Source organism: Mastigoproctus giganteus, chromosome 6 (genome assembly GCF_048544385.1).
Source record: "Mastigoproctus giganteus isolate SK-2022 chromosome 6, ASM4854438v1, whole genome shotgun sequence".
In the NCBI taxonomy this organism is placed as follows: Eukaryota; Metazoa; Arthropoda; class Arachnida; order Uropygi; family Thelyphonidae; genus Mastigoproctus; species Mastigoproctus giganteus.
The window spans coordinates 192,135,285-192,151,053 of NC_143580.1; the positions used below are offsets into that span (position 1 = coordinate 192,135,285).

Here is a 15,769-nt window from a genome sequence, read left to right on the forward strand (position 1 = left end):
AAATTTTGGATGGATAGCATTCAGGAAATATAGTCACATACTGAAGAGCAATATCCCAGTTTGTCTGAAACGTAAAATAATGAATCAATGTATACTCCCCACCATGACTTATGGAAGTGAAACTTGGGCACTCACCAAAAGAATGGAATAGTAGCTAAGAACTACACAGCGAAGAATGGAACGAATTATATTGGGAATCAGACTGTTAGATAAGAAGAGAAACACATGGATTAGGCAGCAAACTCAAGTAAAGGACATTCTTATCAAAACTAAAGAACTAAAATGGTCTTGGGCAGGACACATAGCTTGAAGACATGATGACAGATGGACTAAGAAAATAACAGAATGATACCCAAGAGGAGTTAGAAGAAAACCTGGAAGACAAAGGCAGAGATGGATAGATGAAATTCATGAGGTTTTGAGTAGTAAATGGATGGCCAGTGCTCAAAACAGAAGGAACTGGAAAGTTGCTGGAGAGGCCTTCATCCTGCAGTGGATTGAAAATGGCTGATGATGATGTAACATGGAAGAGTCCTCCATAAAGATAGGGGGGACACTACTACTGCATTTTGTTCACTGACAGTGGGGAAAGAAACTCACCGTATGATTATCAATGCACATCTAGCAGGTGGAGAAATACAAAGCAAACCACCTTTCATTTAACTCAGCTGTTTTAATTTTAAATAATGTTCTGTTTATATTAATTAAACTCGGTAAAAGAAAACCAAATTAACTTTTTTTTTCCAAAATTTTACTCGTATGAAAATAACATCAAATTATTATTTCCCATTTGTACTAGTTATAAAACAGAAGAATCCTTGCCGTCATTACAGTTTGCTTACATTATACACTAACTTTAAATTAATGACAAGTATTTTATTCTTTTTAAAGTCTACACAAGGTAAGTAATTTTATTAAACATAGGATACACATTATCACAATTATTTTAAACCAAGTTTTTTATCCAAAAAATTTACTCGTTACATTACTTAAAATGAAATACAGTAAACCCCCGCTATTCACTATGGTTATGTTCCTGAGAAATGCCGCAAATGCCGAAAACGTGAATACTGAGTTATGGCTCCCATAGTAATAAAGGGGTTCCCGTCCAAAGTATGAAATATATAAGAAAAACTAGTCTAAAATTTTGTCTATGTATGTATTATATGTACCTTCATAATATGACTATGTACATAGATAGTACATAGTAAAATGCAAGCATATGGCATCAAAATGAAAATAAGAAACAATTTAATATTAAATGTAATATTTATTAGAAATTTCAAACCAGTGCTTTTGCTAACTAAAAAACTTATCCCATGTTTCGCTAAAGTGTTGTAAAGGAGTTTGGCCTTTTCATGAATGATGAGTGAACTTAACGGAATTTTATTTTGAGTTCGGTCTTCTATCCATAGATTTAAAGCTTTTTCCATTTTTTCTAATTTAACATCACGAGTCACAGAGCAAATTTTTGAAGCAATTAGCGCGTTTTCACGGACACTACGGCGGATTTTTTCTTCCGATTTCTTGATTGATCGTACTGTTGACTCATTGATTTTATAATGTTTTGCCACTGAGAAGACACTTTCACAATTAGAAATTTTGTCTAATAACTCAATATTATTCGCTAATGACATCACCTTCTTTGATCTTTTCACATTTCCCTTGTTATTCGTAGCCATATTTTTGTACGGGTTAGAAAGAATTTGTCCACAATAAAGTCACTTTCTTCCATTAACACACTCAAAAAAAGTCTGTTTTACACGGCAAAACGGTAGATTTATCACTTTTGTAAGCATATCAATTTATAAATTGATAAATTTATTCAATTTATAAGCATATAAATTAAAACCAAACGAAGAAACCTTCCATGACAAGCGCATAACACATACTGAACAAGGATTAGCGAGAAACATCCACGCTCACGATTTTGTCACCCCTCTCCCCCCACCCACTGAGTGCTGTTTTGACTGGGAAAGATAATTTTAGCCACACTCATGTTTTTTTATGGTGGAAAATGTTCACAGTGCTTTAAAATTCACTTTTTTTTTTTTTTTTTTTTTTTTTTTAGGTTTCATTTTATATTAAATCAGAAACCGTGAATACAGATACCGCGAATAGTGGGGGTTTACTGTATTGCCAAAAACAAATTTTATTCTTATCATCCAAATAAACAAAACATGTAAAATTGGCATTTTAATGAATGTTAAATAGATTTGATTAAACCATTGCAGTCCAGCATTCTTTTCACCCCATGCAGTCCAGCTCTATCAATCAAATGACTAGTTGAAGTGTGATGTTCAAAAATTATTTATTTTTGTGTTTACATGAACTAATATATAAAACAGCATGACAAAACAGTTTATAGCTCTAATGTAATATTTCTTCCTGGAAGAAAATATTCACAAACCTTCCATCCAGATATTTGCATCCAAAATATCTACAGAAATCTCTTCCTACTAAATACTTTCTTGAAAAATTTAATTCTGTCTGTCCATTCTTCAGACCAGTATTTCTTTATATCATTTTTTCATTTAGTCCGATATTGGTAATAACTTCAAAAATATCCTTTAGTTCATTTAGTGAAATCTACAATCAGTCACACCATATGGTACAATTAAAAACTATCTTATTTGCAAGAGTTTCCTTTTTTCCTCTCAATTTATTCAGAAAGGTATAACAATTTCTCAATTTTTCCATCAGAGAGGCCCTTTACTAGATCCTGATGGCATGTCTAATTACTTCACTCTAACACAGAGTATAAGTTACTTTGTGGCTTCTACAATTGAAAAACATGCCACCTGCCATTAACAATTAAATATAAATATCAATAAGCATTCACTTTTTTAATATAATTTATATGAAGTATAAATGGATGACAGTACAGCAGGAAAAGAGATTTTATAATTGGAAATGCCGACAGTCATGCCATTTTCTACATTGGACTTGAGAAGAACAGAAAAAAAAAAGAAAAACACCACCTGCCTTTAACTATTGAATATAAACATCAATTTACTTTTTCAGATTGTTTATATGAAGTATAAATAAATGGCAGTACACTGGGAAAACAAATTTCACAATCAGAAACACTGACAGTTGCACCAGTTGAGATATTTGGACTTCAAGGAAAAAACAAACTCTGCTGTTTACAATTAAATATAAATATAGATTTGGTTTTTGATACTTTATACAAAGTATAAATAGATCTCAGTACAATAATTAAGTCAGTAAATTGGGGAAACAAATTTCATAATCGGAAAAGCTGACGTCTGAGTCAACATCAGACTGAAAGAAGAATAAAAAAAACAATGCCGCATGCACTTCATAATTGAATACGAACATCAATAAACATCGATTTAGCTTTCCAGATTGTTTATATGAAATATTAATAGATAGTAATACAGTAATTGTGCCAGTACAGCTGTAAAACAAATTCCATAATTGGAAATGCTGATGGACACACTGGATGCAACATTGGACTGGAAGTAGAATTTTATGATGTCACATCCAGCATGACATTGGACCATGAAGGGTTAATTAACACTGGATTCCATTGAAATTACAAATTAAATAATACAAATATTTTAGATATAAATTCTAAATACTTAGCTATCTTCTTGATAGAATTATAAGAGCATAAAAGAGCTGAACAGAAAGTGTTGAGACTGATTGCAATCTCCAGTGAATTATTTGGGGGGGAGGGCTTTTTCCAGTGAATATCACCTATTTATGCTTAAGTTTAGTGTTTGAAGTCAATAAGCCAATGTTTTTGTTGTACATCACACCATATCTGAAAGTATAGAACAAATTTTCTGCATTAACTTTTGCATGAAAATCAGAATAGCCTTTGACTGACACATTAATTTATGCAAATAGTATTTTGGAGATAAAAATGAGATACACAAGTTTTTGAATCCTGTTGTTTTAAAGTGTGATGAATATCTGTTGAAAGCATAAATGTCTTGTGGACAACCTTCAACTTGTAGAAACAATGAATCTCTAGTTGAATTGTGTAATTTGGCAAATAATCACAAAGACTGACTGTTCATAAAATGGCTGAAGAGGTAGGAGGACTTTCTTTTGACCATTTTAATTGAAGATTCAGGAACGAAGCAGTTCACCTGCATAATACACCTGCCTATTCTTCCGAGGTTGTGCAACAGTCTGTTTTTGTGTTTACTTGAGCTAATATATAAAACAGCATGACAAAACAGTTTATAGCTCTAATGTAATATTTCTTCCTGGAAGAAAATATTCACAAACCTTCCATCCAGATATACCACAAGTGAAAAGCTTCCATACTCGCTTTACATGGCTTCCTTTTTAACTTTTTTTTTTTTTTTTGTTCTCTAAATTTAAAACAAACTTTGAAAGGTGAAAAGAGCAGCTTCTGGTGATTTCAAAATTTAATTTGAGAGGAGTTTCCGGCACTGGTAAAAATACAATAATTGTGCACATATCAAAAGAGCTACTTTGAAGAAGATTAAGCTCCCCATTCTTGCAAGTACAGTATCTTAGTTTTCACATATTCAGTTTTGATACTCTTTTGAGCAGCCCTTGTGTAGGGCTGCTCAAAATAATTCTAATAATTCTGTGTGCATAAGATATGTTACTTATAATGTCATTTTATGTTAAGTTATAAAGACATAATTTTTAGTTAAGTTATAAAGACATAACTTTTTAGTTAAGTTATTAAGATATAAAGAAAATAATGTTTTAACATTTATTTTGTCTTATACAATAAATTCATATTTTAGCTGGAAGAATTACAGAAAAATTATAACCAAAGTATGCTCTCTATAATGAGAGATTTATATCAAGCTGAAATGGAACTTCATGAGAAGTACCAAGAGCCTGTAAGTACCATTTTTTCTTTTTTTTTTTTTTTTTTTTCAGCAAAATATCAGTGTTATTTATTATTGATACTGATATGTAAAATATATATATTACAGATTTTTAACAACATATATTGTTAAAAATTTGTAATTTACTAGTTCTTCACTTGTTATCTTGAACTTAGCTTGAAAACAGTTTTTCTTTTTTTATGGATTATAGATTTACAATGCACTTGAGAAGGCCATGCGCCTTTCACAGGATGCTCAAATGGAATACTTGAAGAGCTTACATGATAGGTACGTTATAATATTTATATTTTATAATGTTTATGTTTGTTATGGTTATAAGCAAACCATTACATGATTGAAGGATAGCTAAACTTAGCTATGTATGGATGATTTATTTGTGCAAAATAGGAAAATTGTTGCAGCAGATGGCATAGAGTTACTAGTTAGCAACATCTGTGAATGACAAATGATTTGAAAAAAATCAGATATTTCATGAGAAACATGTATGAAAATAAAAAAAAAAAAAAAAAAAGTATATGTGTACTGGGTAGGGCAGGGAAACGAGCAGTTTGGCTTTCAACAGACGTACTGATGTCTACATCATGCCATTTGGTAACCATTAAGGCATTTTTTAGAAATAATAACAGTTAAGAAGCTGCTTAATGTTTATTTCACATTCAGTTCTTTAAGCCTAAGCATCAATATCCAGTACTGTCTACTTATGCCTTTAAAACACAGGTACATAATTTTGAAGATCCAGTACTGTCTACTTATGCCTTTAAAACACAGGTACATAATTTTGAAGAAATGGTTCTGCTCTCAAAAAGAACCCTCCGGGCAAAAGAAGAAGTGCACATACACCAGGAAACATTTCAGCTGTCAGGACCACTCTCATACTTCGGCATGCACTGTCATTGAACTTATTCAACAAGAGTGTACATTTCAGTTAGAATTTCTGGACAAAAATTTTTACCCATAAAAATTTTTGTCCAGAAATTATAACTCAAATGGATCATGAAGACTTTGTTCACAGTCTGTGGGTGTCTGATGAAGCAAACTTTTATCTAATAGTTTTATGAATAAAAAAAGTTTTGTTATTAGTCTGAAGAAACCCTTGCTAATTCCACAGTGACTGGGTAACAATGTGGTGTGCAATTTCAACTCACAGCATTATTGTGTGCAGAGCAAAATTAATGGCCAGTCAGTATGTGTAAAAAATACAAAATACCTTGTAAGTAGGAATCATACAGAAATATCTCTTTTAAGAGTCCTTTCCCCATAGGTCAATTTCAGGTATCCCCAGGAATATATGATTGGTTAGGGTCTGCTCTGCTGTAAAGTATAATTTATTAATGAAAATATTTTTAAAAATACTTTATAGCAAATAGATATACTCTCTCTCTCTCTCTCTCTCTCTCTCTCTCTCTCTCTCTCTCTCTCATTGTTGTGGTTTCATTGCAGAGAAGTAAGTGAATTAATGAAGAGGTTAGATGCACAAAATAAAGAAGAGATAAGAACTTTAAGCAAGAAACATAAAGACAAAAATGAGCTTGCAAGGTAAGCAAAATGTTGATATTATATTATTATTGTGAAACTAAATGCAAAAATTTATTTGTATGTATTTCCTCATTTATTCCTTTTACCACTGTCATTTGAAACAACCTTCCCATGTTTTACTGGAAAGTTATAATCTGCAGAAATTCAAGTTCTGATGTCAACGAGTCTTTTCAACCTGCTTCTACACAAACTATCCCATTAATGGGTGTGTGTTTGTGCACATGTTTTTATTTTGTTAAGTTATAAAGACATAATGTTATAAAGTTATAAAGATATAATGTGCATATGTGAAGTTGATGTCATTAAGAGAGGAGGAAACTGGAGTGAAATCAATGGACAGGGCATGGTGGCGAGGCTTCGTACGTCGACCCGTGGAATAGCAGAACGATGACAGATGATGATGAAGTGAAGGTGATATTATAAGCTTGTTCTCACTACTGTATAGTTGTAACCTACATCAGAGTTTAGTATAGTTTTATAGTGCACATGTGTGCATAGCTTCCAGCTTTTTGAATTTATGATAATTTGTCTTTTTCACTCAATTTGACCCCTGTTCTATCTCATCATCATAATACAGGTGTTGATAAAGTTTCTCCATCTTCTTACAGAAACTCAGTTTCTTTCCGTCTTTTTCTTTCCACAAAAAATAATAATGCTAAGTTAAAATTGGAATTTTTAAAAAAAAATTGTGAATTTCAGCTTATTTTCATTGTGGTAGTCTATAATGTAAAATACAAACACACAATAATAGTGTTGTTCTCTGTACCATTTTTTCTCTGTGTGATATTTCATTGGACTTAAGTGCTGCAAAGCTAATTAACAATGTCAGTAAGATGCCAAAGAATTTTTACAGGGTAAAATGTTTTGTGCATTGTAAAATGTGAAAAAGGTAACATGTTTGCCTTGTAGATGTGATTTTTAAATTTCAAGTGGCAGGAAATGTAATGTAATGAGATGTTTACAAACAAGTAAGCACAAAGACAGCATGCAGTGTATAAATAAATGCAAAACTAGATATAGCATTTCATAGTGACGATATATGTGCCAAATGTTTATTTGCATCTTCCTCTGAGTTGTGCTGATTATGTAGGTGACTTGTTCAGAAATATGTATCCCAGTATTGAAATACCAAAAAAAATACAGTTTTGGGAGAATCAATAGGCATCATTAGTGAAATTGCACAGATAGGGAAAGAAGAGGGAGTGATAGCTCTGAAAAATGGGACATTTCCAATTGCTACGGATGGCAGTAATCAGTGATTGCAACCTATGTCACATTGGGGTGACCCTTCATAACAAAAAATTGGAAAATCGAAAGCAGCTGACGCCTCCATAGCCAGGTGGGCAGGAGCAGCAGTGCGTAGCACACGCTTCTTGATTAGACCGGGGTTCAAGCCCATTACCACCAAATACATAGGATGCGAAAAGGTCAGGGAATGACCCCCGCATGTCCCCGGAGCAATATGGCCTTAGTTGCTAATGCTCCTAAAAACCAAACAACAACGAAAGCAGCTCTTTCTCAGTATTCATTGGAAGTTGACTCTATAGGGTACAACATTGGCCATCTTATGAATAACCTGAAAGCTGTGGGATTAAAACTGTCTGGCATTTAGCATTGATAATTTTGTGTTGATAATGCCCCTCTAGTTTTTACACCCACTCTAAGGGTAGGTGTAAAAACTAAAGGAGAAAGAGTTTTAAAAGAGGAGATTGAGCACTTGGTAAATAATAGGCTGTCCTTGTTATCTCATTAATTTATCTACAAATTAAGGATACTAATATGAAAGAAAAAAGAATTAGAATTAGGTCCTTGGTTGGAGAATTGAAAATGCACAAGGCAACATGATATATAACAAATTATCCCAAGCCACTCTTGGATTTTAATAATTCCTCATAGCAATGCTGAGTACCAGAAAATGTTTAACCAGGTCGGAAAAAAAAAAAAAACTGAATTCAGACCTCTTTCTAGTGAAGCTTTGGAAATACTCCTGATAACCAAGTTTAGGCAGACAGAGCCATTGTTTTGAACAAAACTTTGACCCAACATTTCTAAGAGGGCAAAGTCTGCAATGCTGTCTTTCTTAAAGTAATCAAAATCAGTTGATATCTAATGGAAAATCCAAACAGACATCAACAAACAGAAAAAAACTCAGGTAAGCTAATATTTGAAAGCATGCTATAGTGATAAACAATTCTATTAGTATTTTTTAATATAAAATGTGTACGTTGTCAGTGAAATTTAATTTCTAGTGCAGTGACATGTTACACAAATTCCTGCTTTTTGCAAAAATCCTCCTGTTTTGGTCCAAAAAATAACCTGTGAAATTTTCTCCTGCTAACAATTCCTGATCTCCAGCATTTTGAAAATCAAAATTTGGCAAATATGTGTGTTTTTAGCAGAGCTGCAAACCAAACCGCATCCATTTTTCTGAACCATGAACCGAACCAAAACCACTCAACAGATTTTTTCTGAACCACAAACTGAACCAACATTTTTTGGAAAAGTGGTTCAATTTTTGGTTCGAACATCGACTACGGCCTATGGGTCAATAAAAATTTGGAAAATTTTCATGGGAAAATCCAGTGAGTAGGAAACATACTCCTTCCTCTTTCTTTTTCCTTTTGTTCGTGGCTAGGCTTCTAGAATGGTTACTAAGAAGACGTGAAAGCACTGCATCGGATTAGCAGCCCATCTCAGGGGTAGGGAAAGTTTTTTTTTTCGCTTTGACCAAGAAATGAGCCACGGAGGGACCTTGTGGGCCACAGGGTCCCTGCTGAGCTATATGAATAGAAGTTCTGCAGTGGGGTATGTGAAGGAATGCTCTCGATACAGGAGACCACTGATCAAATCAGTGATAAGGAAGTGAAAGGGCGTAGTACTGAGAATCACTAATTAGCGTTTTTCTTTGAAAAGATTAGCATGTTTAGTTTCTGAGGGTTCATCATTCCTGTTTCCACTCTGGCATAATGCACTTCGGCTGCAATATTAGGTTACGCGTGGACATCTTGGAGAAAGGATTCCCAAAAGAAGCGTCTTCAGTAAGTGTATATGTATTATTTTATTGTAACCTTTACTTATTAATTAAATTATAATAACTCCTGGAAATTCTCATTTATATCGGATGAATTTTTATTTTATTTCATAATGATGAGAAACTCATACACTGAATTACAGAGAATCTTCAGTATATCTAAGCATGCTTAATATTAATATAGTTCTAATAACTATGTGCATAAATGGAAAACTTCTCTGCAGTATTTTTATTTATTATTATTTTTAATATTTTATTTTATTTAATATTCAATTTTTTCTAATTTCCTCATATTCGCAATATGAGATATAATTAAAATGATGCCATTTTTAACTATATTTTTAGAGTTTGCTGCATACTGATATGCTGCTTTTGCACAAACTTGTACATTATCAAATTCTTTGGCAGCCTGAGGTTTAAACTCTAAAAGTGCTTCAGTCTAATTCACTTTATACACCATCAGGCATCTTTCATATTGTGGATTATACTTCATAGCTGTTTTGTCATCATCGTATCACTAGGGTATCTACCCACCGAAGGAGGGCCAAATAGCCCTGAAACAGTCACCAGGGAATCCTGATGCTGCCCGGAGGTTTCAGGAGTTTTGAGTTTTTTTAAGTGGTGTGAGTTTAAGGAGTTACTGTCCCTTTCACTCTTCTACACAGTTTCATTTCCTCTTCCATTCCTACAATTATTTTCCCTCTACTTTTTTGTTTTTCTCAGTCTAATAGGGACAAGTAGATAAAAGAATTATTATCCCACACATATACAAACAAGCCATGAAACAGTGCCATCTGGGTGGCAGTTTTTTTTTTTTTTTTTTTTTGACTTGGTAGTTGTTGGCGCATCGGCTTCTGTGGCCATATTGCACCTCCCAAGGTTTTTGCAGTACTTTGATCCAAGCCCGAGGCGGGAATCGAACCCGCGACCTTTGGGTTGCCGGGCAGGTACTTTACCCACTCGGCTAGCCCGGTCAGCTGGGTGGCAGTGCCCACTGAGAATAAGTAACAGTGGTCTTCTCTACTAGAGAAGCATTACTTATTCGAAGTAGTGCAATATCATGGCAATTCGTTGTGAAGGTATTCACAATATGAAATATAACTAAAAAGATGCCGTCTTTAGCTTTTTTTTTTTTTAGAATTGCTGCGTACTAATATGCTGCATTTGCACAAACTTGTGTTATTCATTTTTTTTAAATTGATTATTCAATTTTTTTAAATTATTATTATTGAATTTTTTTAATATTCAATTTATTTATTTATTATTCAATTTTTTACTATTCGACTTTTTTATTTATTATTATTAAATTTTTTGTTTTAGAGAAAAATAGGTGTGAAGGAATCTATGTATTTATCCCTTTTTTATGGCAGATAAGCTCAGAAAAGATCAATAATGTAGCCCCACTGCTAATCAAAGATTATGCACAAAGACTATTTACTGTTAAGTGCTGCATAATATTTAAGAAATAAAGGATATTCTAAGTAATTTAATAATGTTTTTGTTCATTTTATGTACATACTTTGATAAGTTTTGATTGGAACATTTGGCATACTTCACCTTTATTGAGTTGTTACAATAATTTGTTAGCATAAGTCTCTTAAATATTATTTTTGTAACAGTTTACGGGGTTCTTCTTACTAAGAGAGGCTTAAGTTCTGCAAATTGCAGTGGCTGGAGACTAGGCACCTGCAAGGTGATCTGATTGAGGTGTATAAGGCCTTGAATGGGTTGAGCACGCTGAATTCTGATGGGATTCTTTCGCTTGCTCAGATTACGAACCTAAGGGAGCATAAATTCAAATTGAGGAAAGACAGTTGTAAAATAGATGTGTAGAAATTTGCCTTTAGCCAGCGGGTGGTTAATTGCTGAAACAAACTTACATCTGTCATTGTGGAAGTTGATAGCTTAAATAAATTCAAGGAGGAACTGAACAAACTTTTAGAGGAAATGGTTGTGTGAATTTTTATTTTGGCTGATGCTACATAAGCTCATATGCTTGTTTTCTTGCATCACATGCCTCTATTACTATTCAAATTACTTGCTCAGGAACAATCTGGAAAGCTTGATATAGAAGATAATGATACTGAAAATATTGAAGAATCTGAGACTATAGACTGTAGTGATACAAATGTATGTAAAGAAAATTTCCATGATCTACATGTTCAGGGTATTATGGTATCTGTTCATTGTGCTGCACATTCTCTGCAGTTGGCTGTTAAAGATGTTCTGAAACATGATAAATTGAAACTTCCCTTGGCTAAAGCATGAGCAGTAGTGAAAAAGCTGCGAACCCCTTCTATCCTTATACACATTAAAAGAGAAAAGTGTAGGAAACCAATACTATATTGCAGAACCAGATGGAATTCCACTGTTAATATGTTACATCTTGTGGAGCTAAAACAATTTTGCATCGATTTATCTGTGCCCATAAAGGAATTGCATTTGTCAGCCAGTGTGTGGCAAAAGATTGAAAATATTATAGAAGTTTTGGAACCGGTTAGGGTAGCATGTGAAGTGCTGCAGTCAGAGCAGCTCACGATGACTGATTTTTACTATACATGAATGAAATGTAAAATGGAAGTTAAAAAAATTGAAAATGATTGTCATCTTTTTTGAGAAGTAAATTTGATGGAAAGCAAGACTTTTTTAGCTTGTATGTATCTGGTCCCTAGGTACCAAATATTACTAGATAATATCCAAAAACAGAAAGCTAAGGAACATTTATGTGACATTTATGATAGCTTGTGCCAGCTACAGTCTACAGAAAAAAATCCTGAAACAAAAAGTTCAGATGAAATTGCACATGTTACTGTAACAGGTGAAACCATGGATGACATCGAAAAACTGTTATATGAAAAAGAGACAGATAGTGGAAACAAAGAAATTCGACTTAATCTGAACAATTTTGACGATATCGAAAGGGTACCAACAAAAACAAGCGTCTTAGGATATTGGAAAGCAAAAGAGTTTAGTCACCCAGAGCTTTATCAGCTAGCCAAAGTAATCTTTGCAGTGCCTTCCGCACAAGCAGGTGTAGAAAGATGCTTTTTGACGTTAAAGATCATTTTGACTGATAAGAGGAGTTGTTTAGGCTCAAGGTTAATGGAGGACATTTTATTTTTAAAATTAAATAATTAATTTCAAATTACCTATGTAATGTTGTTTTTAAGATTTCATGATCAATTTTCAAAGTAAAATTATTTTGATACATTAATTCCATATGTCCATTATCTGAGTAACTAATAATATTTTGTTTGTTTCTTCTGTTCTTAAAGTTTTATTGTCATTATTTTCTGTGATTTTTATATCATCCGGAAATATCTGCCTTACTTAGTATTATTAAATTATATTGAAAATTGGCTAAGGTAAAGAAAGCCAACACGAGAACGACAAGAAATGTCGGATAACTTACGCAGACAATTAGTTTCCCGACACCTGTCGTTGTGACTCTAGCGCTGCTCACTCAGTAAACAGACGGTAGGTGTTATCGGTCTGGAGCCGAAATCGAGAAGGATATATTGATTGACAGGTTGTTGTTGTTATTTGGTTTTTAGGAGCATTAGCAACTAAGACCATATTGCTCCGGGGATATGTGATGATCACGGGCTCGAACCCCGGTCTAATCAAGAAGCATGTGCTATGTACTGCTGCTCCTGCCCACCTGGCTATGGAGGCGCCGCTTTGACAGGTAGGCGTGGCAAAAGATGAAATGATTGGTGGTGGGTGGGACAAACGACAATCTACTGTGTAGTCATTGGTTGGCATTATAATGTGTATTTATGAGTAAAGAACGGTGCATAATAGTTTTGTGATGAATGGTAAACAGGTAATAGTAACAATGAACTTTTAAAGATGGAATAAATTTGTAAGGAAAATAAAATGTTGGTTGATGAAAACTAAATTAATAAAAGTTTTGTTCCATTCATTTTTATGTTCTTCATTATGTTTTTTCTTTTTTCTCATTATTAAAAGCAGATTTTTGGAGTTCATGAGTGTTTTTACTATACTTGTTGATTTAGGTTTGGTTACGAAAAAAGGAAAAGGTTTCTCTATTAGGTACCTAGAGTACTGTATATAGGTCTGGAGGCCTCATTTCAAGAAGGATGTAGAGATGCTGGAACGAGTACAGAGAAGGGCAACAAGATTAGTGAATGGAACAAAGGGGTGCTCTTATGAAGAAAGGCTTAAGTTTTACAAATTACAGTGTCTGGAGACTAGGCACCAGCGTGGTGATCTGATAGAGGTGTATAAAGCCTTGAATGGTTTGAGCATGCTCAATGCTGATGGGATTCTTCCTCTTGCTCAGAATAATCACCTGAGAGGGCATAAATTCAAATTGAGAAAAGACAGATGTAGGATAGATGTGAGGAAATTTGCCTTTAGCCAGCGGGTGGTTGGTTGGTGGAATAGACTTCCATCCCTTGTCGTGGAAGTTGATAGCCTAAAAAAATTTAAGGCTGAGCTGGACAGGTATTTCGAACGAACAGAGGGGTGAAGTGGAAGTGGTTATTTTTTATTTATTTGTTTTTTTTTTTTTTTTTTTGGCTGATGCTGCATAAGCTTGCTTTCTTGCATCAAATGCCTCTACTAATGCTAATGCTATTTTTCGTAACCTGACCTTAAATGGGTCAGGTTAGGAAAAATAGAGAAACCTTTTCCTTATATTATATTTTCTATTAGGAAATAATAGAAAAGGTTTCCTTATATTTCGTGACCTAAGCTTAAACATTAGCTTAGGAAATAATAGGAAAAGAAAGAAAGAAAGATTCTTTTTATATATATAGCTATTGAGGTGTTGATTGACGTTATGATGCGTGTGTATCTGCACGAGTGTCTTCAAAAATAAAAGTACAGTAATAAAAAATTAATATTTTGTTAACAAATAATTTCTGCACTAGTCCACCCATGATTCTAAAGGAAAAAAATTAGGTTACCCCCTCCATATCAGGAGGGATTCAAGTGGGAGTAACCTGACCTTTTTTGACCTTTTTTCACCATTATGGAAAGCGGCAATTAGGGCAAGTTACCATTAGTGCTTCTGAGTTACAGGATACTAAACCGACGTTATCGTGTGTTGTGTTTGCACACCAATCAGCACATTGTTTGCCATGCCTACCTATCAATCAATATATCGTTCTCAACTTTGGACCAGACCAATAACACCTACCATCTGTTTACCGAGTGAGCAGTGCTAGAGTACCGTATCAGGAAACTAATTTTCCGCATAAGTTATCTGATGTTTCTCGTCATTCTCGTGTTGGCTTTCTTTACCTTCACCTAAAAAATTTTGTTTGAATAATTATTTTCTTTCCAAATTAAACATTCTTGTATATGTTTACGAGAAGGGATTAATATTCAGAGTTAATGTTTTAGTAATTTCTGCCCCTTTTTCACTCAGATTTAAAATAATTAACATGCGAATTTATTACTTGTCAAATATATGTCAACTGGATCTAGATAATAAAACAGGCCTACGTGCTCTGGATTCATAATGCGAAAATTTATTTTTATTTTGTTACACAGAGCATTAATAAAACTACAATAAATAAATTAGCTTTCGGCTGGGTGGCAGCCTTCATCGGATTAAAATACTTGAATGGCAGTTGGAATAGAGATGCACTGCCAGGATGGTGCGTGAGGCACGTGGTTAATTGTTTGTTGATGTTTGTGGCTGTGACGTGGCCAGCGTTTGTCTATGGATAGAATTACTGATTCTGTGATGGGGTTAACTTGACAACCACTGTTCCTGTTCAAAGCGGTGTCCGAGCATTTTATATTTAGCGATTCCAACCAGGTACGCCTCAGGTAATGGTGGGACCTGTCCACAACCACGACATCGCGGTGTGGGTCGATGTCGTGGTGGGTTGTCCAGACATGTTCGGCGATAGCTGAGTGTTCTACATCTGCCAAACGGATCGCCCTTTTATGTTCTGAGAGTCGTTTCTCGAGTCGACGTCCAGTCTCTCCAAAGTAGCAGCTCGTGCAGTCACGGCAAGAGATGCGATAGACCAAACCACTCTGTAGAAGGGTGGGGACAGGTGTTTTTATGTTGGAAAGGAGAGAACGCAGTTTCTTGCCTGGGAATTGGATGCACATTATCCCATGCGATCTTAGGATTCTACCGATCTGCTGTGACAGGTTGGGGTAGTATGGGATGAATGCCCTCGTGGATGACTCGTCACTGTTGGCGTTGCTGTTGGTCGTCACGTTGTCGCGTGCTTGTAGATCACACCTGTCAAGGACGTCGATGGGGTAGCCACACCTCGTAAGGTCTACTTTGACTCTGGTGATCTCTTTGCGTCTTTCATCTGCGGAGCTGGAGTGTGTCCAGGTGCGA

The 15,769-nt window shown here is 34.4% G+C and overlaps 1 protein-coding gene across 1 annotated transcript in view; it reads left to right on the forward strand.

Annotated features, from left to right (window-relative positions):
* LOC150084836 (1-phosphatidylinositol 4,5-bisphosphate phosphodiesterase classes I and II-like) overlaps positions 1-15,769 on the forward strand; it is a 932,481-nt gene that overhangs the window by 883,315 nt on the left and 33,397 nt on the right. The window contains exons 29-31 of the mRNA XM_090376366.1: positions 4,758-4,856; positions 5,056-5,132; positions 6,306-6,401. Coding sequence (XP_090232492.1) covers positions 4,758-4,856; positions 5,056-5,132; positions 6,306-6,401 — 272 coding nt within the window. The remainder of the gene's footprint in view (positions 1-4,757; positions 4,857-5,055; positions 5,133-6,305; positions 6,402-15,769) is intronic.